The following is a 21,623-nucleotide window of genomic DNA, read 5'->3' as shown; positions in this document are numbered from 1 at the left end:
TTTTTTCGTTAACTTCAAACCAACAGTTTACCAGATTTTGATCTGGTATAAAATTGTACTGGCGTTCAATGTGAATTCCAGATCTTAAGATGTAAATGTTTCATTTGTCAATACCACCTGTCCCGCCCTCGAATTTGAAATCATCGGATGATAATGGTCTCTCAAACATCTTATTGACACAGCAAATATCCTTGTCGAATATGCAGTATTAGTGAAAAATTTACCGTTTCGATCGAGTACAGGCTTCTTAAGAAACGGACTCGGTATTAATAATGTAATAAATCGTCAGACCTTAAGATACAGCAATACGATATTGTTGAAATATTTTAATAAACAATTTAAAACTATGAGCTGTATATTACAAACTCAGGGTTTCCAAAGATACCCAGATGAACACAGTAAAATGCAGAATGTCTCATATAGCAATTGATACAAAAAAGAATTGTCAAAGTGTTTCGAAGAAAATTGAGCTCTGCAAGGGAATTAAAGATTATCATTACAAAAAAATCGGTGAAGAATGTCTCAAAGCAGGACAAAAATGTGAAATGTGTCGTCAAATTTGTCGTAGTTGCGGCCCACGCGCCATGTCAAGTTTCCACCACTGGTGGTGCACATCTTGTAACAGAACTTACTTCCCGGCGCGGTGTTGTACGGTAGCGCCGGAAACACACAACATCGCGCGCAGGGCTACATGCTACCATGATCAGCAGAAAAAACTAGCGGACAGGTGCAATTCCCGAGTTATACAATCGCACATCTCCGTTCATAAACCATACAACGAGCTCATCACTGATCTTCGTTGCTAGTTACGTCACAGGGTATGACGTCACACTTCACATTTTGGGTGTAAATGACAGTAGTATCAAATGAAGGAGAAAAAGTGTTTTCAAAGCTCAAACAAATAAGTTTACAACTAGAGAAAATTCTGTCAAACAACAATAACAACTCCCTTTAAGCGTTTGTAAACATAAACACAGATATATCGTCAGATATACATTTTAAGTAAAACACAGCATTTATCTAATTTTAATCAGTTTATCTCTGCTAAAGTCAGACTCGGCCATGACAACGTTACGTCTGTGTTGGCCAATTTAGAAAACAATTCAGCGAGCATCCGATCAGATTTTCAAGAACGTATCATCGTTCATCTGAGAAGTAAATGGCTAAAAAAAAACACTTGCATAGAGCACACTCCACAAGAAGCGATAATGCTGAGAGGACGGTTTCAAGTTATCCGACGATATCGACAAAATTTAAGGGCAGTGTTTTCGCAACACATTTACATACGCTATGGAGCATTCTGGAAGAAACATTCTTTTTAACATAAATACTTTAAGGCCGTGAAAGAAAATACTGAATGTAAAAATGGTTTTTGTTGTTTGCACACGTATGGAATCAAGCATTTTAAGTATATGAACAGTGTAGAAGACGTGCACTTCTGTTTTTGTTTACGATTTTCACTATTTGAGTTAATGCTGTTGGATGAGTTGTATCAAAACACTTCAAATTGACTATATTTCCAGAAACACAGTCCCTGTACCTCTGGAGGGACTTTTCCAAAGGCAACCACACCAAATCTGCATTACGTATGTCGGGGTTCCCCGGCGAGAGCGTTTAACACACAAATGACGTCAAATATGTCATTGCAAAGTTTCGCTATGTTCATTCAGTGATCTTCCATCAAAGTCAACTGAAGATACTGATTATTTTTTTTTCAAGGCACTTGGTTCGCGACAAGGCGGCTGTCATCTTCTTGTCTTTGAAGCATACGTTGTGGAATGGAGAGAAAACTGAAGAAAAGTTTTGACATGCGGTGCTACCAGTGTAGGGAGCCCTCTAGCGGTTGTAATCAGAATATCACACAGCTACCCGAACCCGAACTCTTTTTCTTCACTGTTTGTTGTTTGTTTACTTCTGCGATGGTATTTTCCTGCAAAGTAAAAAAAAGAGTATGGACGGTGAATTTTTGAAAGCCAACCACAGAATCATTTTGAAGGAAAAGTCTGGCGGTCTGAGAATATCTGTCGATATCACACCATATCTTAAAAGACGTTGTTCATGGAGGTGAATAAGAGAAGATGTTTTAAGGCTTATTCTTTATTATGCTAATTTTACTATACCGATACTGAACACACAAGACCTGCCTATCAGACAGACTTGTTCTCAAGTATCCCTGATTTTGTTATTTTATAGGATTTCTACGTTTAGTGTACGCACTCTTTCACAAGTACACCGTTGCGGCCATCGTGTTACGGTAAATAAGACATTAAAAGGGGGAAAACAATGTGAAGTTAACATATTTTACCTCTTGTTCGAAATCTTCAACATCCATCAAATCACCGTTTGCTTGTTTCGTTTGCGGTACCTTTAAAAGACAATAAATTTGAATTATCTTGCCAGTTCTCAAAAACGATGTTGCACGGAGAGTTTGTAATCGATACCACTTTCTTTTCCAGCTCCCAGAAAACTTTATGATTTGTGAGATCACGTAAAATGCCTATCCTATGTATTTTGCATAGCCGGCGATTACTATGCTATTGTGCAGTCATATGCTTGTTTGGGTGTATATACGTAAATGTTTATATTTCCATTCTCAGACTTTGATTCCTCCGTGGAAGTATCTGTATTTGACAACTTCATAAGTGAATGTATGATATGGATAAGATCATAATTGAGTACGAAAATGAGGGTATTACATGGTAATTAAACCACAAATTAGAAGAAAGTTCATAAGGTTTACCTGCGCCTGGCTTTTAATGTGGCCATTAGGTTGGACTTGTTGTCTTTCCTAAAACGAAGGAAAATTGAAAAGGTTCAAGAATTACAAAATATTTCGGAAGCATGGAAAATATTAGAAACGATTCTTGCACAATTTTCGTGTCTCGCTGTTCACTTTCAATGGCGATCACACATTGCAAGTTGATTTGTACGTTTGTCTGTCAATAAGACAGCATCAGGGGAGAACTTCAGTCTAGTAAGCATTTTGACGGACCTCAAAAGGTCGAATATCTCGACAGTTACCTGGCACTTTCCGACCAATTGGTAAATGGATGAAAAGTGCAAGATACAAGGTACATGTCATTAGCATATGCTTTGCACAATTAAACAATATTTACGAATAAAGTAACAGATTTTTTACATGGATGTTACTATGGCACGCTGACCTTGGCTATACATTTATGGTCACGGTCTCGGGACCGCTATTTGGTGATGCTTTCACAGTCACAGTGTTACATTTAATACCTTTCGTTTCCTCCGTTCTTCATCGATCAGTTCAGCGATGTCATTGTAATGCATTCTCATTGCATAGTCTCTGGCCGTGTCTGCGTAACGTTCCCCAGAGCTGGGATCCTCCCACTGAAAGCAGAATGAATATCGGTTACGTTTGTAATCTCATGCAGCCGAGAAAGAATTCTCTACTGTTTTGTGCAGTAACGACTTGTTGGCCACTGGCGCCATCCATTTTCTCCGTTGCATAATCATTCATATCATATATAGGCATATCGCATGGTATGCAAAGGTTTATTCGTAACCCATGTGGTTACTGGGATCTCACCTTGTTGACGAAGTCCAGGTTTATTCCCCGCCTTATCAAAAACTGAGCCATTTCTTGCTGTTCACTACAAATTGCGATCATGAGCATCGTGCCGCCATGTTCTGACCCCTCCTGAAAAACAGTAAACAGTGCAAACATGGTGTGTTAAAGATATATTCGCTGATCAACCAAACATCTAACGTTCCTCCAAACCTCTTGAAATATTCACGTTTTTGTGTCGTAATTTACCTTTTTATGATAATTGACAGTTTACGTAAAATAATTTGATGCGGTGTGTTTGTTGCAGTATGCGCCTCGAGATTAAAGAGATTAAAACTTTTGCGCAAACGTTCATTATTGAAGGGAACTTTCGGCCATTCCCTTTCAAACTAAAGAGTAAATATCAGTGGGTCACCTTGCAAAATTTGGCACTAGAGAAAAAATTACCAAATATTATCCGACACTTGAAATTCAAAATGGCCGCCGTGACAACTCTATGGTGAAAAATTAACGTTTTCATTTTCATAAAAATAAACTGATAAAAATCATATTTTCTCCACGAACTTCGAAATGAGCCCAACAAGTTGTAGATCATAAACGTCCTGCTTGAGTTTGAGATTTCGAATATCTATCCCGAGGCAAATTGTTCACGCAAAATAACATCAATTCAGACTCGAGTCGTTCGGTATTTCAGTAATTTCAACCTATCACATTCCTTCATCCTATCATGACTGTACGGTATTTTAGACACGGAGATTGTACACGTGTTCGAAATAGTTATGCAGTGCTTCTAATCCAAATTAAACCTCCAATTGTTATATGATAAAATATTGTGTTTATTTGTGCAGTATTCGGGATCATGGAGAAGAAGCGATTTTCGCATCGCACTCCGCTGTGCGTGACTTTAAATTCCACTGGTGCTAGCACGGTGCAACGTAACCGAATAATTATTTGCTTGCTGCGCGATTTTTGAACAATTTGTTGTCTTGTTGTAGGCTAGCTGTACTTGGTGACCGCGCAATTTGTTCTGTAAATTTGCAGGAGAACAATATTGCGTTCTGAAATCGATGTAGAGTGACCAAGGGTTTGTGTTAATGCAGGGCCGATACGGTTACGTATTGGCCCTGCATTAACACGAACACCGATCGTATCTGTATGCAGTTTGTTATAATATTGCCTGATGTATGGACAACTTCTAACATATTACTGGTAATGATAATGAACTACAAGTTTGTGATCAGTTGAAACTTTTTAACACTTAACAAGCAAGGTGACTTCTGCGGAATTAGAAGTACTAGTTTTTCATGTGACTTTTTCAACAGCAAAATTAAACCGGATATCCGTTATAACTTATGCGAAGTTGGCATTTCCAATGTCCGGAATCGCAAAACTTGTCAGGCACCAAAATATGTAATGAACATGCGTACGGCTGTAAAGCGAAAAATCTGCGACTTGTGAAATGGACCAAGCATAATAGTCGGTGCCTTGAAAACATTAATGTCCGGTGCAGAGATTCTGAAACCCCGTGAGCACTCCTAAGAACAAAATATTTTGACAATAATACTTGTACTTACATTCTCGATAATGTTGATATTTGCTCCATCCTGAATCGCCCGGTCAGCTAAATCTATTATTCCAAGTTTCACGGCACGGACGAAGTCCTTGATAAGACAAAGAGTATTATTTTTAAAAAGCGGTCAGTATTTCAATGTTGCTATGACATGGGGTCAATTGCAACGTGGAGAAAGGTCATTGTCAAAAGAAGTGGTGATGGTCACCTAACAGGTGGTGAATTCCAAAGGGCAACAACCTGTTTACTTGTCGCCATGGTGACACGGGTCGTGGCAAATAGTTTGGTCGACCATACTGTCCGTGTTTTCCTTTTAATGTTTGATGACCAGTGACTTGGGCACGATCTAAAATTTCAGTGTGAATGTTGTTATACAGGTATCGTGTCGATATCTTCAATATTAACAACTGTTTTACAAGGTGCGTGTCTTTTATAATGGTTTCATTTCTCAAAACATGTACAACTTAGAATACCAGAGCCCTGAAGCAATTCAATGTTGTTGTTATTATAAATCTTTTGACGGTCACAGTGTGCAGCAGTTATAAGACTGCGGTGATATTTCACACAATATACATTCCCGCTCAAGAGTCTATCCTTCATAAAATAAAAATTTTGTTGAGCATCTTCGAGGTAGTGCCACGACATTCTTTAACGAGGACCTGGTGAGCGAGAACTTTCTCTTTTCACTTAATTTCCACGTGTTACACATACGCTACACGAGAATCGAAGAGAGTTACTTTTTTGTTACTGACCTGGTTGGCGCTATTCTTCTTTTCTATTAATTCCACAATTACGTTTAGATTTAGCTGTTTCGCCATGTCGGAGGCTGTTTTTTCATCTTGATCAACCTGTTAAAATACGAGGAAGAAGAAATGGTCCTTAGTTATAGGAGGTTATGCCGAGTAGTGGATACGTCCCGGGACAGATAACTCCCAATCCATAGTTGTGTGAAAAATCTGTGCAAATATCTTAAAAGCACTGTATTGTTACAACCCATGTCGGGACGCAAAAATACCTCAGACTAAGTTGAGACAATGTTGCAAGTTGTTCAGGTTGATTGACAGGTTGAGGTGACTTTCGCGCCTCTTTTCACGCAATAAAGTTTGTTCGTTGTTACACATCAAAGGAGAGACAGTGTCGTTCTCATTCTCTGCACCGTAACTTCCTCATCACACAATATAGAACCTGCTTCTAAATGTGCACAGCCACAACCCTTCCACTGTGGAAATATATAGCAATCTAGATTCACGTAAAAGTGGAGTGAACTTCCGACTGGGACTCTATGAACGCTAAAATTGCATCATTTTCGCAGTGCGCTCACGTATCTTGTAAATCGTCCTGGAAATTTTTGAATGGGAAGCCTGTCTATGTCGTTCGAGGTGATGTTAGCGGCTTAATCGTGGTGTGATTGCGTGTACAGTGCATAATACTACAAAAATAACATTTTTGTGCAAAAACAAGACATTTTCCCTTTTCCACAGATATTTTGTATGCACAGTACCAATATGATCTCTCGCAAAATATTTATATACATTCTGTATACATGCATTCTGTGTGTATTTAATCCTATTTTGATCGTTGAGCAAGTCAAACTAGTTCCGGAACAAGAACAATTTTGCAGGTGCTTCCATCGTCCAAGGCAAAATGCAGAAAACTTGCTCTGCACATGCATTCGGGGTAACACAAGTGGTATATTTTGCGAATTATAAGCTATAAGTAACTAATTTTATGGTTCTAAAGACGCATTGTAAATCGTACACAAAAATGGACATCAATTGGGACAATGTCCTCAGTCTCTGATGAAAGACTGGACGCAAAACACAATAAGGACTGGAATTTACACACCGTTTTGCCTGAGGTGTCAGAAGGTACTGCGAGACGGTACAATAGCTTTATCGCACGTGAATAGGCAAACAGGTGTGTAAGGTAAATCAGCATTTAGTGAATTTTTTTCATTTGCCCTGAAAAGCGCCCCGAGAGTAGTCACACAAAATGCGATAGAAAAACTCTACAACAGAGCTCACGGAAACAAATTTAAATCTATAAGCGCGATTGGTATGATATTCTTTCATTCAGAGAGAGAGAGAGAGAGAGAGAGAGAGGAGAGAGAGAGAGGAGAGAGAGAGAGAGGAGAGAGAGAGAGAGAGAGAAGAGAGAGGAGAGAGAGAGAGAGAGAGAGAGACAGACAGACAGACAGACAGACAGACAGACAGACAGAAAGACAGACAGAGACAGAGACAGCAAGAGGGGAAGAGAGACAGATAGACAGAGGCGGTGAAAGAGAGACTCTTAGAGCTACAGAGACAAAAGGACATAGAAATGTCGAATTTGAGTGACATGAACGTTTTATATACCACGTGTTCAAAGTAACGTTTATAGACGAGGTGATATATAACATGGACGTAAAAAAATATATCCATTCATATTACACAAAGTTGTACTCGATATATCGCTAAATACTCCCTTGTGAGAACATAAAGTATGTCAACAAAGATTTCAATTGAAGTGCCTTCTCGTTCGTTCTGACACAGTCCCTCCGCAGTAGCATATTTGAAAAAAGATTTAGCCCTTGTGTACGCTTATTGTTGGTTACCCTGGTTGCTGACGTCATAGACACACATAACCCTGTACACCCAGTGTTTGTAAACAAAGTGTACTCTTTGGTCATAGCAACAAGACACTTCTTATGACACACACACTGGCTACACCATCACTATTTGCGCGATAATGCGGCCGAAACAACTGCCGAGTCATGGACTGGGGCGGTTCAGAGCGTGAAAGTGTACAGCGTCGACGTCAATGACAACACGTTTCGCACAGAAAGGACGCAAGCAACAGAGAATAAGTAGAGAGTTCAGCACCGCCGCCTACTCAAAGATCTTGTTATACGATCTACTTGGCATGACATGCGTACCCCTCACAGGTCAAGCAGTTGGTATTCTCGTTTAATAGGTCATACCAGATCCATCTTTACACAGAAACCATGAACTAACTTGTCACATATATCTGTTATTAAAAAGATAAATCAAGCATTGATATAAACTGGTCTCCAGTGTGCTTTAGCAAATCAATGAATCATTTCTATTGGACATTCAGAACGTATAAACCAAGGTTCATTTGGCGATAGTTCAACAACGAGCTTGCATAGAGAGCTGCAGAGATCTTTTTGACCTCATATGGACTTAGCGCCCATGATGATTCATCCATGCATATACATATTGACCCATTATATTTACATATACTTCATCTTATGTATAAGCTAATACGCATACACATTTCATGCCTATCTAAAATGCATGCTTGTGCGCATATATATATATATATAATATATATATATATATATATATATATATATATATATATATATATATATATATATATATATATAATATATATTATAGCCCAAACATGGGACTATGTGCCCGAGGGTAGGTGACCATTTGCCCGACGTAAGGAGGGCAAATGGTCTCCTGCCCCGAGGGTACATAGTCCCTTGTTTGGGCTATAATATTTTTATTACATGCCTCTCTTACTCAGTTTGCACCAAAAATATTTACGTTTATTGGCAAATTATAGTCAAATGCTTTATTTTCGTTTTAGACGAAAAACGGTTAAAATAAGAACGATTTTCATCATCGAATGGCGCATTGATATATTTAAATTACTGTTATGCGGTTTATCAATATTTTTATGCGAAATTTTCCAAAAACCGGATTCCAAAAACCGGATTTTCTGTGCAAAACATACAATTTCAAGACTTTTACGTCGAAAAGTTTTCAAGTTGAAAATAGTTCCGGTTCACTTTCAGTCCAGTGATGACTATGCGGCCCGCGACGTCATCGGCGAGTTACCATTGAATCCTATGGAGCGCGCGACGTTCGATATACGAGGCATGTAATAAATATATATATATATATATATATATATATATATATATATATATATATATATATATATATATATATATATATATATATATTATATGACAAATGTACGCTGTTAAGTAAACAATCTCAATTTGTCACAAACAAAATTATTTTCGAATTTGAACATCATCTAAGACCATAGTATGATGGTACGTGCTAACTACATAGGGAGAAAAGAATTAAATAAAAGCTAGATCTGTCTGAAGATTCAGTGCAATACATATGAAACTTAAGTAACATGTATTATTACTCTGTACTTGAAATAATTCATGTTTTCATATATAATTATAACGCTCTGGTTTTGGCATCGATCATTGTCGTTTCGCACAAGGGCACCAAAGCTAACAGTTTCACATATGCCTAGACGTATACTGAGAGAGAGAGAGAGAGAGAGAGAGAGAGAGAGAGAGAGAGAGAGAGAGAGAGAGAGAGAGGAGAGAGAGAGAGAGAGAGAGAGAGAGAGAGAGAGAGAGAGAGAGAGAGAGAGAGAGAGAGAGCAGTAACTTACCGTCACTGTAAATGATAAATCTATTCCCCGATTTATGAGTAACACTGCCGTGTCTACGTCTTTTCTTTGGATTGCCATCATCAGTAAATTCTTCTTTGTGAGGTAACCACCCTATAGGAGACAGCAAAATAACAATATCTGGATATTAAAAATCACAGTCACTGCGGCCAGCTGTCATTGACCGAGCGATATAAAGTACGGTACACTGTATGAGAGATAGTCTGGAAAGATGCGGTATATATTTTTTCATGAGAATAAGAGCGTACTTTTGTATCGTTTTAGGCTTGGATGAATTGCTCCTAGAAAAAGTTGTTTACAAATTTTAGGTAATTACTACAAATGAGCTGCTCTTGGCCTGTATGATATATGTCCACCTATCGCTCTATTAAAAGGTATAGCTTTGTTGTCATTCAGCTCAGTTCTTCGCTGTTGGATTGTGGGTAACGCTGCGCCATACATCAAGATTTTAATATTAAATATTCATAATAGCTGATTAATCCGAGAGGAAAAATGATTCAATTATTTAGCCGAAAAAAAGCATTGTGTACGAATACAAGTGGAATCCCACGATCTTTCTTGCCCTCCTCGCCATTTTGTCTGGCATTTTGACTTGGAGTAATTTCCGTATTCATTGTCTGTTCGTGATGTGATGTGAGTCGCCACGTGAATCGTCACAAGTGACGTCATGATAAGGATAATCAGCATAATGCACTTACCTCACATTCGTTTATGTCAGCACCATTGTCAAGTAGCTTATCAAGGCGTGCGGTGTCACCGAATTTAACTGCTTCGATGATTTCCTGTGAGGGAAGTCAAAACAGAAATCGTCATTCTCAAGAAAAATGATTACAAGACGGTCAAAACATGTCCTCAGATTAAATTTGTCGATTTTCATATATTTCGCAGAGATTACCCATTACTTTTATAAAAAATTGAACGATTTTGATCAATAATTTCACACTTTTTCATATTTGCTGTTTGTGCCCCAAAATTTCATTTTCATTCCATATTTGATTCTCCAAATCAACACATCCATAAATGGGTTTTCGTTCATGCATTGAGTAGATAGAATTGCGTTAATAACTAAAACAATAAATTGGAAGTGAGGACATAATAAATAAAATACATGTATAAAATGACAAAACTTAAAATAGCGCCAAAATACAGAAAAAATGGGAATCATACTCTTCGATAAAGCAGCATCACAAAGAGAACAAAATAAAATGCGACCTAATTGAAAGTTAATGAGCCAGATAAAATGTAAATTAGCTGTTAAATGTATTAGCAAGAACAGAATGCACGATATCTCAACGAACGGCGGCGGGCTTTTAATGACATGAATGCGGTATTTACTTCGAGTGCTGCAATGATGAGTAGATGAATTTTGGACGACGAGGTAGAGCGTCCTGACGTCCTTTAAACCTTAAAGAGACATCGACACTTCAACAAAGTTATACTACTACGATTACTTTGGGCTGAGAGACAAGATTGAGATCACTGCAGCTTCGCTAAAGTACGGCTCGGTTGTAAAATTCTCTACAAAAATTTGTTTTTTTCGCATCACGTGTGTGCAGCATTTTATTGGTTGGAGAATTAAATGCAGACCAAGAAATTCACACAGGTAACCAGCTTTGATTTGAAGAATTCATGACAACTAAACAGAGTGACTTTGATAATGCCTTTGTCGATGTCCGCCTGCGTTAAGTCTTTGGTGTTTTTTCTCGGACTTTGCTCCCCGCAGTATCCTCGTCAACGTTAACACTGCCACAAAACAACTACCTCGACACTGCATCATCGGATGTAGCGTTGATAATTAGTATCGATTGATCTGACCCTAAGGTTTGCCTAACTTAACTCTCTTCATTTTGAAACAATTATATGTATGCAGTCTTTCCTTGGCTCTCTCGGAAATCAAAGGCCAAATGTATAACTTTGGAAAGATGGCACGAGAGAGAGAGGGGAGGGGGGAGAGAGGGGGAGGGAGAGGGAGGGAGGGGAGAGACGATGGGCGACATGTTCTCTCGGAACTATGGCGGATAACAGATAGCAGACGTCTGCTAAAAACAGGAGTACAAATAAATATTCCAATATTTTTCTCGTGGCCGCTAGACGAGAGACCAGAAAGAAACCCGACGATGTACTTTTCAGAACACAAGTCGACACAACGTATAGCTCATGATACAATGTCAGAAGTCAATCTACACCAGGTGCATACCCTTTCCCTGCTTACGAGGAAATTAAAGTGGCAGGTAACGACAGGTTTTACATAACATAACCATACCTGAGTTATCACACTAAAGTACACTTGCTCATGCGCTTTTGGATACTAGTAATCCTAAAACTAACGGCATGCCATTAAAGGAAGCGATTTAGGGATTTTCAATTTACCAAAATAGAATCAAAATTCCACCCTGTGTTGGCAAATAAAATTCTTTCTTTTTAAACCTACCTCTCTCAGACGCTGTTTTTCGGCCCAGTCGCCCATTTCGACCGGCTGTATGATTTAACAATGTCCTATATTTTCTCCACCTGCAAAACACGATTAATAATTCATTAGCGATATTATTTCATCCTGAGGTATGGCGTGTCGGCTTTGCGGTAAAAAATTAATGACCCCCGTGAATTAATGATGGCGTCCAAACGCATGACACCATGTCTATGCATAGGTGAATAAAACATGATGGTTTTAGAGCGTTACTTTGGTTTTACAAACTTAGTGGGCACTCTACAGTTCTTTTGATCTTTCAAGTATCTTCAGATCTCCACGATCTTGGGGCTTCGTATACTTCGTTCTGCAGGACTGTCTAACTGTCCACTATAGTTATATTTGCTGTGAACGCATAAGATATGTTCTGTGGCTATCTTGTTCTGCAGAGCATTGTTACGGCACGTCACACAGAACAGCTTTCGAAATTCGACTCCAGAACCTCATTCTAAATCGCAGGAAAGAAACATTCAAAGTATTCACAAGTATAATGTTACACAGCGGGCGATTATATCCAAAAGTACTTGGAATTATATATTGCATCGGCGACTGAGAGAAAGATTTTTTGCCAAGAAAAACAATATCGGAGTGAAATAACATCAGTGTACTATACTCGTGTGTGAGGGGACGGACGGTCCATCGTGCAAATCGCTGTACCTATTGAGTCTACCTCCGTCTCATTGCGCATGCGTCCATTACGTTGCAGATAAACTAGTAGTGGGGAGCATGACACGCCAATGTATGCACATACATTTGAAAATTTGCACTGCAGCCGAATATTGGAGGGAGTTATTAGGCCTAAATATCTAAAACTGGCCCAGAATAGCCGTATCGCTGTAATGCGACGGCTGTTTTTAGTTTCGGTGCAGAGTTAAAGTACTGTAGGCCAATGTGTGAACAGGACATTAGCGAACTTTCAGCTGCCGGAAAAGAATGGATTGGAAGATATGCATCGCATAAGAAGTCGAAAAAATGTGATCTTTTCTCAATGTTTTCACAACTTTTTTTATTCAGAGTGAAATTTCGTATCCGCGTACGAATGCGTGTCAGTTGGATGATAGCGACTCACGCACATTTAAATGTCAATTTTACATCCGCTTAACATACACGAAAAGACGTTTTCACTTTTCTATATGATTGTATTCCCTTTGTGTTGTGACTGTTAAGGCTATTGAGGCAAGACAATCAAAAATAATATGAATACCTTTTGTTACAAATAATTTAAAGACCGAAAGCTTTTAGTTGAATACGTCTATAGGCCGGTGTTTATTATCTTTATTAGAATAGGCAAACGTTATTTGTATGTGAGTGACCTCTTTGGGATTGTCTGACCGAGAAGGTTGATTGAAATGAAGACATGACTTCACTGATAAACGAGGACTGCAGTACGTCCGTTGGTCGCCAAACTGTAACTTATTATCTATGATTTATGATATTTATATTATTAATTTTGAATTAGCCATTTCACAGAATATCCCGCGAATAAAAGTGATGATTGACACAGAATAACCTAAACACGTATATCACCGAAATACCACCATGCCACTTCTTCCGATTTGTCTGTTTCCATTTGCGTTTTGATATTCAAAAATAACACAAAGCAAACTTTACAAAATGATGAACACTGTTCAGACTCAAACATGTACTCGCTGTTGGTTTAATGGCGAGTGGCATTCAGCCACAAGGCCCGGATTTTAATTCACGAATTTGACGGTATTTATTCAGAAACAATCTTGTAGAAGCACTCTTGCGACCCAAAGCCCCGTCTTTAGAAAACCCCACTTCATGTATTCTTAAGGCCTCAGTCTATATTGAGCTAATCTTCTATGCCATTTAGAAAAACCTTTCATTGTTATTTGTAAAGCACAATTCATTGCATTATATTATATCTTAACCGATATTAACGTCTGGCTTGGCAAGTCTTACAGTGATTCAATTGTTACTGAAATATCTTTTTTAAATTCTATTGCGACCAATAATCTCTTGATTTTGGCTGCTTGAACGCAAACTTTCTCAATGGGGAGTAAACCTAAAAATGGTTCAAATTCGCGCGCACGGGTCTACATATAAATCCTAGTGTGATCGATATATTTTCACACTGTTTTCTTCAAGCAAAAAAAAAATGTGTGACAGCTTTTAAGAAAACTTGCTACAGAAAGAGTAGTAATTTTCACAACTTTGCCTTTTACCAAAATCTCAAACTGAACGTTACATCTCTACTGCCTTTATCATAGACCTTCGAGAAAATCGTTTCTCACTCGAGTCTTATGGATTTATAACGTGCACGGTAGTGTGAAACGTGCACATAACACATTTGCTAGTGAAGCGTTTAGAAGGCATATGAAAAGAAGGCATATGAAAACAAACAATTGTTTCGACAGATTGAAAAGTCAATGAAGTGAGTTAAAAAGTCAATATGTGAAAGTTAGGTGCACAAATAAAACAATATGTATAACAAGTCAAGAAATACGTCCCTTTAAAGAATTTTAAAAGTCATTAAAATAAATCACGCCGAAGCACTCCTTTACCCAATGAATCATAACCAGTAAATAACCCACTTCTCACAGGTTCTCCCTAGTGGTCTAGTGGCTAGGATATGTGGCTTTCACCCACAAGGCCCGGGTTCGATTCCCGGCTAGGGAACACAATTATTTTAGTACCATTTTCTATTTTTGTTGTTCAAAACATGTGGTTTTCCGAAACCCTAAGCTTACATATACGTTAACCCAGCTGGTCCAAAATAAGTTTTCGTATTTAAAATAAAAAACGGCTGACCGCCAAATTTGCTGTGTTTGAGTAACGGTTGTGGAACAACTGTGAAACAGGTCTACAAAAAGCCCGTCCCACCTATCTATGCGAGGCATGTCTAAGAAAACATGCTTTTTAAAATTCAATCTGGCCTTTACAGAAATCACGTGCATTGCTTCTTCACAATTGGATGTCGCTTTGCATCGAGCGGTAACGCTAAATTTTAATCTGATCACAGGAATGTCACTCTACAACCCATGCTGGTGGGCCTATTTTAGACTATTTCGCTCATACGTTTATGATCATCAGACGAACATTCCTACAATTCCAGAGTTTGGACTTCGGCCGGTCAACATCGACTCCGATTCAATCTAACAAGACTCGGGTAAACATTCATTTCATATTACAAGGCCGTGTAGACTCAATGTCGAGATTTGTACAAGAGTTTTAATGTTTTGTCCAAATCTGTGCTGATATCATGAGCGGAATGCTTTTACCTTCATGTTGCCTTTGTTTTGTGAGCTATAGTATACGTATATCGGGCGCATTCAGTGAACGGTTCGAGCACAAGTATAAACCTATATGAAACAGTGATTCTGCGATTTGAAGAATGTCTGGCAATCTGAATGAGCTAGGAAGCTAGCATATTCAGGTCGTCGTGGTCTTACTTACCAAAGTGATCAAAGTGCGCCATAGATCAGACGATGCTCTTTGCCATACAAACTCAAAAACATGTACACTGGTACATATATATGATATAGCTCGTTGTCTAAGAGATAAGTTACCCAGTTATCTGATGAATGTTGACCTCTGACCTCGACCACGCGTAGATAAAAAAATCCCCACAGCCTGTATACATGGTATATGCACAAAAATAAGCCCCGTGTGTCCCGAATGCCATAGACAGTTTCAGATCGGAACATGGATTCTTGTCCTCAGTTTTCGCTTACAATTCAGAACGCTTTCGCCATTCACATTGCTGGGGACATATTTAATCACCGTGACACTTTGATGTTTGCACTTCAAGTTGTTTGCCGCACTTGAAAATCCTGTAAAAATTGGTGCCGTCTGCCTGTTGTAGAATATAAAGTTTTATCGATACTTGAACCATACATTTCTCAGCTGTAAAAATGTTAAATGGACAATAAAAGTGTGCGAAGTTGAAAATACACACTATGAAATTAATCCAAATATCGGTGTCTTCAAATATTTTTTGTCAATTTATGGTAAAATGCACTGGCAAAATTTCCCCGCCTGCGATTAGAGTAAGACTCCGTTTCAGTGATAAAAATTACTTTTTTCTGTACTTCCAGCTACATTAAACCTTTGCGAATATTTTAAACTTTTTCTCAAACTCAACTTCTGTGGTTAGAATTTTGGGAAATGCACATGCGCAAAGTACAATCTGGCCACGAAAATTTGCAATTACATGTGTGTAACGGTGGCTGGGTTTTAATCCGGAAAAGAATTCATTTGTCAACAATATCATTGCAAATTTTACACAAAACACGTGTTCTTTGTGTTTACAAGGCTAAAAGCTCGCTTTTTTGAAGAAATTATGAAGATATTATCACAAAATTATCTTACGGGCTACTGGCTATAGTCTTTTGCCAATATTTCGTCTACGAGACATCTTGGCGAAAACAGGTTCACATTATCTTATTCCCATGAAAATCAGTTCGGTGCTTATAAATGCTCTGACAAAATTCATACAATACTCGGTTTAGAGTTGAAATATACGTCACTTACTTTTTCGTTTTATCCTTGAAATACTGACAGGAATATAATGACATTTAACCCTATCACCATCATGCTTTGATCTAAGCCTATCGTCTTTTGGACTCCAACACTGGGCAAATAGGGTGAATAGATTAATTGTCGATAAATATTAAATACGATTGGGAACATTGTCCACTCCCTAGTGGTCTAGTGGCTAGGATATGTGGCTTTCACCCACAAGGCCCGGGTTCGATTCCCGGCTAGGGAACGATATTTTAGTAATTTTAATAATTCGTCTGACTTGAAAAAGTTATGTGACCCATATGTCCTGGAAAAGGGATCTTGAACACGTATACCGATACCATGAATTCTAATCATGTTAAAACCCCCTTAGCTTTATCTTTCTGTATTTCGCTTACTATCATCCAAACGCAAGAGGAATGTTTTTGTCTTTGAAGGCCAATATTGTCTTTGAAAATGCCACTATTTGAATCTTGGCGATGCATTCCGTCGATCGTTTAGTACAGATTTTTGTGTACACGCTTGCGGCGGCCATACGTGACTTCAAGTCGAAAATTGTTTAGTTGTTAAAATCAAAGTTGTGCTTGCGTCTCCAAAGTGTTGTTACAAAAGTTGCTCATAGCCAACTTATCGAAAGAAATGAAAACAATACAGCCTATTTCATTTTAAATGAGCTTTAACACGGAGATAAAGCCAAAGTGAGAATCTATCAGTACACACCTTACGAGGAACAGCGGTTAAATTACTAAATTATCCCTCGTCCATGGAGCTACTCTCTCTCTCTGTGGCTCCTGGCCCTGGTGTGTATATTTCAGGTCGTTTCTGCTTTTGCAAGGAATGAATTTCTGTTTTTGTAAGAAAGTTCAAAGCTTCGGTAGACTACTATGATTAATTTAATATAAAGGACTCCGTCAGGACTGACCTCGACTGGCCCGCAATCATCCTCCGACCGCTCCCGGGGTTCAAAACCTAGTAACCAATCAAAGTTTGTAGAGAATATTCAAATTGGAAATTGGTGTAGTATATTTACCACCGGTCTTGATAACTCACATCAGCTAATACATCAGCTAATACGAAAGTTGCTGTGAACAGTAAAAATCGACTAATTAAATATAACCTTCCGAGCCAGCTGCACATCAGCAGTACTGTAACGCTGTGATTGAAATTGACCTCAATCGGGTGACACATTCTTGAAGTGACATTGAAAAAATGCATCCTTGATTGGCGTATAAATTTTATTAGGTCGTGTGGAAGAATAGGCAATCCCTAGTGGTCTAGTGGCTAGGATATGTGGCTTTCACCCACAAGGCCCGGGTTCGATTCCCGGCTAGGGAATGACATTATTTTTGTGAAAATTGTCAAAAAATTTGAATAATAATCAGTAAACTTCAAACCGTTATAATTTCCCAGTTTAGTCATTTCCAGTGACCATGCTATTCGCTTTCATTTGTCTTTAAAGGCCTGTGTTGGCACCAGATTGTCTCATCAGAAAATTTACCCAGCAGATTACAATTTCAAGGGAAAACAAAAGACCGTCACACCTCCATAATCCTCTTACAGACTAGAACAAGGGATTGCGAACAGTGCCTTTAAGTAAGACTGGTAAGAGTGTAACGCAACTGACCAAAGTAGTCCAGAACGCACTGATGCACGCGACGAATTACAGTGTGGACAACACAAACTGTGATAGCGCGTTACTGAGAACGCCGTATACTACTACGCAAATTCGTAACTGTTTCAGCCTTGCAGAGCTGTTCTCTTAAAACTTGCAAGAAATCTGCCAGTCAAGGCAGCGACGAGCAGACATTAGTGACCTTGTATATCGGCAAGGCTGAGTAGGTCGTCGAGGAATTTGCATTACTATGTTATAAGCTTTAATTGCATCTCCATCATTAAGTAGATTATTTTTCCATATTCTTTGGGTCAAAGGTCAAGTGATCCCGCAGGTGGGAAAAATGACCAGGAAGTCTGGTTTGTGTTTTGCTGAAACTATGGACTGGCCACTTACTCGCCACGCTTAAAACATTGTTGGCATCTCGATATACCAGTTGTCCGTAGCTAACCAAAGCCGAGTCGGTATGTCTGAATGACGCAACGGTGTTTGTTAAATTTTTGCAACTCACCTTTGTGATAATACGGAAGTAATTAAGAGACCTCAGTCAATTAGCGTTATTGTGGGTTGCCTGAGAGCGTACTATTGCACTTTATAGCCGGCGAAGCTGAGGACAACGGTTGTAGTCTCAATCTTACGTGGCAACAAGGAATATTACGGCCTTGACCGGTTTGTACACACAAGCAAAAAATCGAACATCTCGCTCCATCAATTTGAAAACCTGAAGGTCGACAGATATTCGGACTCTCAAACTTTTACAATTCTTTTCTGATCTACTACTTATGGGGGTTCATTTTAAAGCTCTTGGTGTAAGAAAACTAAAAAACTTTTCACCGTCTTGGTTTTTCGAAAATCGAAAACTGTTTTTTCTTCATAGAGTTACCGCAGGGATGGCGACCATTTTGAATATAAATGACAAATAAAAAATGTCATGTTCTAGTGAGGTGTAGGATGCTCCGAATTTCAGCTGAGACATAGCTGTTGTTTATGAACTTGCTCACCTTCAACACATGCTAAATCCATTCCACAGAGCAGACAGTCTCGTATGTGTCCCGTGATCAAAACAAAAGAGCAAACATGAAAAAACAGCTTAGAGGCCAGCGGCCTACCGTGCAATTTTCGTCTATAGCCTAAACATTGGCTGCAAAAAAGTTAGACACAACTACGACAAAACTGCATTCATGACAAATACACCTATCTTGCTGACATGTATCCTAATATACGCTAAAAGCTGAAAAGTATATTGTATGGCCATGGACTGTATGCCCCGGACGTGAAGAGTTGGTCTTCAACTTTTAAAACCATAGACCCTCCAAAAAACCTGCACCCATTTGTAACGAAGTCATTGCGTCGATGCCATTACGAATTCGCCCACGGGGCAAACCAAAGCAAAGCCCTTTTCAGCGAAGCGAACACAGTGGCATTTGGAATGTTGCATAATCGTGAAACAAAACTAGGGGCCTAACAGTATTTAAAATTGTAATAAGACTGAGCACAGAACTGTGGTCTGTGCATGCTTTGATGGAGACGATGGATTTGATGACGTCATCACAGTTCGCCATTTTTAAGTACCACTAGTAATACTTCATAGTCTGTTGCCGATGTATGCGGAAAAAATTGAAGTTGCTGAATACTGTATCGCTTCAACACGATACCTTTTCACCATTGAATAGGATTACGATTATGAATGCGGAATTTAAAAAAACAACAACCAGGCACTCAGTGATTTACGGCCCGGGTTCAAGCGTTGGTCGACTTGGAGTCTATCGCCAACGCGATATTGCGAACACTGTGAAACCCTTTTACACAATATATGCATGCCCCTGTGGCCTTGTGGTTTGTTTTGAAAATGCCAACACCAAAGTCGTACAGTGCTAACATTGAGTCATATCGGGAACCCTATTGATTGAGAGACGGACCTTCCAAGAGTGTGAGGTACGGGGGACCGATAAAAACTATGGGAAAGTTATTGATTTTATCTCGTATTCATTCAACACAATAAAGAAGCCATTGTGTTACAATTACGTGTACCAGTACTAGAAGTCCGGTGGGAAGTCGGCATATAAGCCTTATTACTATACACGAACCTAATCTCTTCTGGAATGACATTAAATGCAGATAACTGATGCACTGACTAAATCTTGCATCGGACTCAAAACCTCTCCGTTTTATATTCCTTCGTCAATTGTAAACAGTCACGGTGTGCGCCGAGAATGGTGGGGTGGGATGCAATTAACTGTTCACTTTGTATACGCTGACATGCGAGGGAAAGTATAGAGAAATTGACATGGCCGTCTGATATCAGCTCACGTCTGTTGTGGGCGCGCGATGACGTGACCTGTTTTCCTTCTCCGAGAAAGATTAAGATTAGCCTGGTCCTTGAACAAGTTGGTGGTCCCGTCTAGCAAGATTCCGCCTCCGCAGCGCTGCAACCCACCGCGGCACCGATGGCTTCCTTCGGTTAACGTTAGCATGATTGCACATGTACTGTACCAGTACTACGCCCGTTATCCGACCGAAACGGTTCTGCAGTGAGTTGCAACTAATAGTATGGGGCGAAAGACCTTTGTATGTAATGGACACGGCGAGTCTAATTCCATGTAGGTAGTGACCGAGGCCAATTTGTGAAGAGGTTGCTGCTGAGAATGACTTCCCTCTAATTTTAAACTATTGGAAAAAAACTTGCATAGAAATAGGCGAAGTTAGGTTGTGGTTGTGAAGTTCGTATACAACAGTTACCCTGTATAAATCGCTGCATACGATTTGATCTTCAAAACAACAAGACAACCATAGGCGGCGGTTATATACACCTCCATGGAACGATATACCAGTGTATACGTACTCGGCGCTGCTTTGCATCACGGCCCTCGTGGAGGGACCATGGCCGCACGGCCAGCAACCGAAGTTCTCTTTTCCTAGAGTTGGTTCGTCTACAACTTTCGAAAGAGTTTCTGTGCTTACCTCTCAACTGGTGGGTCCCAATAATATCGAGAAGGACTGACCCGATCGGCCGGGATCACAGGCTCACTCACGTCAACCCGGCGGAAACGACCTCAAATCGATCCCACAGCCGGTGTTATTTACATATGAAAAGCAGCGGCCCGTGTCTCTATGGCGACTGTATACAAATGGCACTAAACACGACCTGTCGTCATAATCGTCCGAAATATCACGCAGGGTACACACGAAGCCAATCAGTCCAACAATTGAAAAACCACGCCCACGAGTAAACAAAACATTGACGTCGAAGTGCGGCGTGTGTTCAAGTATGTTCGGAAGGCTTGGGACCGTAGTTTGAACGACTTTCTCCGCTTTGATCGGGAGTTGATATTCAAAAAAGTCGACCCAGTCGAACAGTTACCAGACTGCTGCTCTTAAATAATAACCCTCATGAAATTTGCATTTCTATTCTAACATGGCTCATATCATATCATATCATATACTCCCGAGATACGAACCTCATCGTATACAGTCCCTTGTTTGTTTATCCCATTAAAAA

The 21,623-nt window shown here is 39.3% G+C and overlaps 1 protein-coding gene and 3 non-coding genes across 5 annotated transcripts; 3 read left to right on the top strand and 1 right to left on the bottom strand.

Annotated features, from left to right (window-relative positions):
- Positions 1-306: 306 nt before the first annotated feature.
- Positions 307-21,199, bottom strand: LOC139143701 (putative ankyrin repeat protein RBE_0997). Of its 2 annotated transcripts, none has more exons than XM_070714225.1 (11): positions 21,086-21,199; positions 11,989-12,068; positions 10,256-10,339; positions 9,540-9,650; positions 5,858-5,953; positions 5,110-5,196; positions 3,557-3,667; positions 3,244-3,357; positions 2,741-2,788; positions 2,306-2,365; positions 307-1,930 (listed from the first exon to the last, which is right to left on the bottom strand). In XM_070714225.1, the coding sequence occupies exons 2-11, from the start codon at positions 12,022-12,024 to the stop codon at positions 1,850-1,852; spliced, it is 828 nt and encodes a 275-aa protein (XP_070570326.1). In that variant the 5' UTR covers positions 12,025-12,068; positions 21,086-21,199; the 3' UTR covers positions 307-1,849. The 2 variants fall into 2 exon arrangements, with proteins under 2 accessions (XP_070570326.1, XP_070570327.1); XM_070714226.1 differs by lacking the exon at positions 21,086-21,199 and adding an exon at positions 15,445-15,555.
- Trnae-uuc (transfer RNA glutamic acid (anticodon UUC)) lies at positions 14,596-14,667 on the top strand. Its single transcript has one exon. It is a non-coding gene; the product is annotated as a tRNA-Glu (tRNA).
- Trnae-uuc (transfer RNA glutamic acid (anticodon UUC)) lies at positions 16,688-16,759 on the top strand. The gene has a single exon. It is a non-coding gene; the product is annotated as a tRNA-Glu (tRNA).
- Positions 17,776-17,847, top strand: Trnae-uuc (transfer RNA glutamic acid (anticodon UUC)). Its single transcript has one exon. It is a non-coding gene; the product is annotated as a tRNA-Glu (tRNA).
- Positions 21,200-21,623: the final 424 nt, after the last annotated feature.

This window comes from Ptychodera flava, chromosome 11, assembly GCF_041260155.1.
Source record: "Ptychodera flava strain L36383 chromosome 11, AS_Pfla_20210202, whole genome shotgun sequence".
Classification (NCBI taxonomy): domain Eukaryota; kingdom Metazoa; phylum Hemichordata; class Enteropneusta; family Ptychoderidae; genus Ptychodera; species Ptychodera flava.
The sequence above is the reverse complement of the archived record's forward strand: the minus strand, read 5'-3'. Positions and strand labels throughout refer to the sequence as shown.

Excerpts from the sequence above, each read along its gene's own strand:
- LOC139143701 (XM_070714225.1), bottom strand. The coding sequence starts at position 12,024 with ATGGGCGACTGGGCCGAAAAACAGCGTCTGAGAGAG. Across the intron at positions 5,954-9,539 it reads ATTTATCATTTACAGTGACG|GTTGATCAAGATGAAAAAAC; the intron begins GTAAGTTACTGC and ends GTATTTTAACAG. Across the intron at positions 3,668-5,109 it reads ATATCAACATTATCGAGAAT|GAGGGGTCAGAACATGGCGG; the intron begins GTAAGTACAAGT and ends ACTGTTTTTCAG.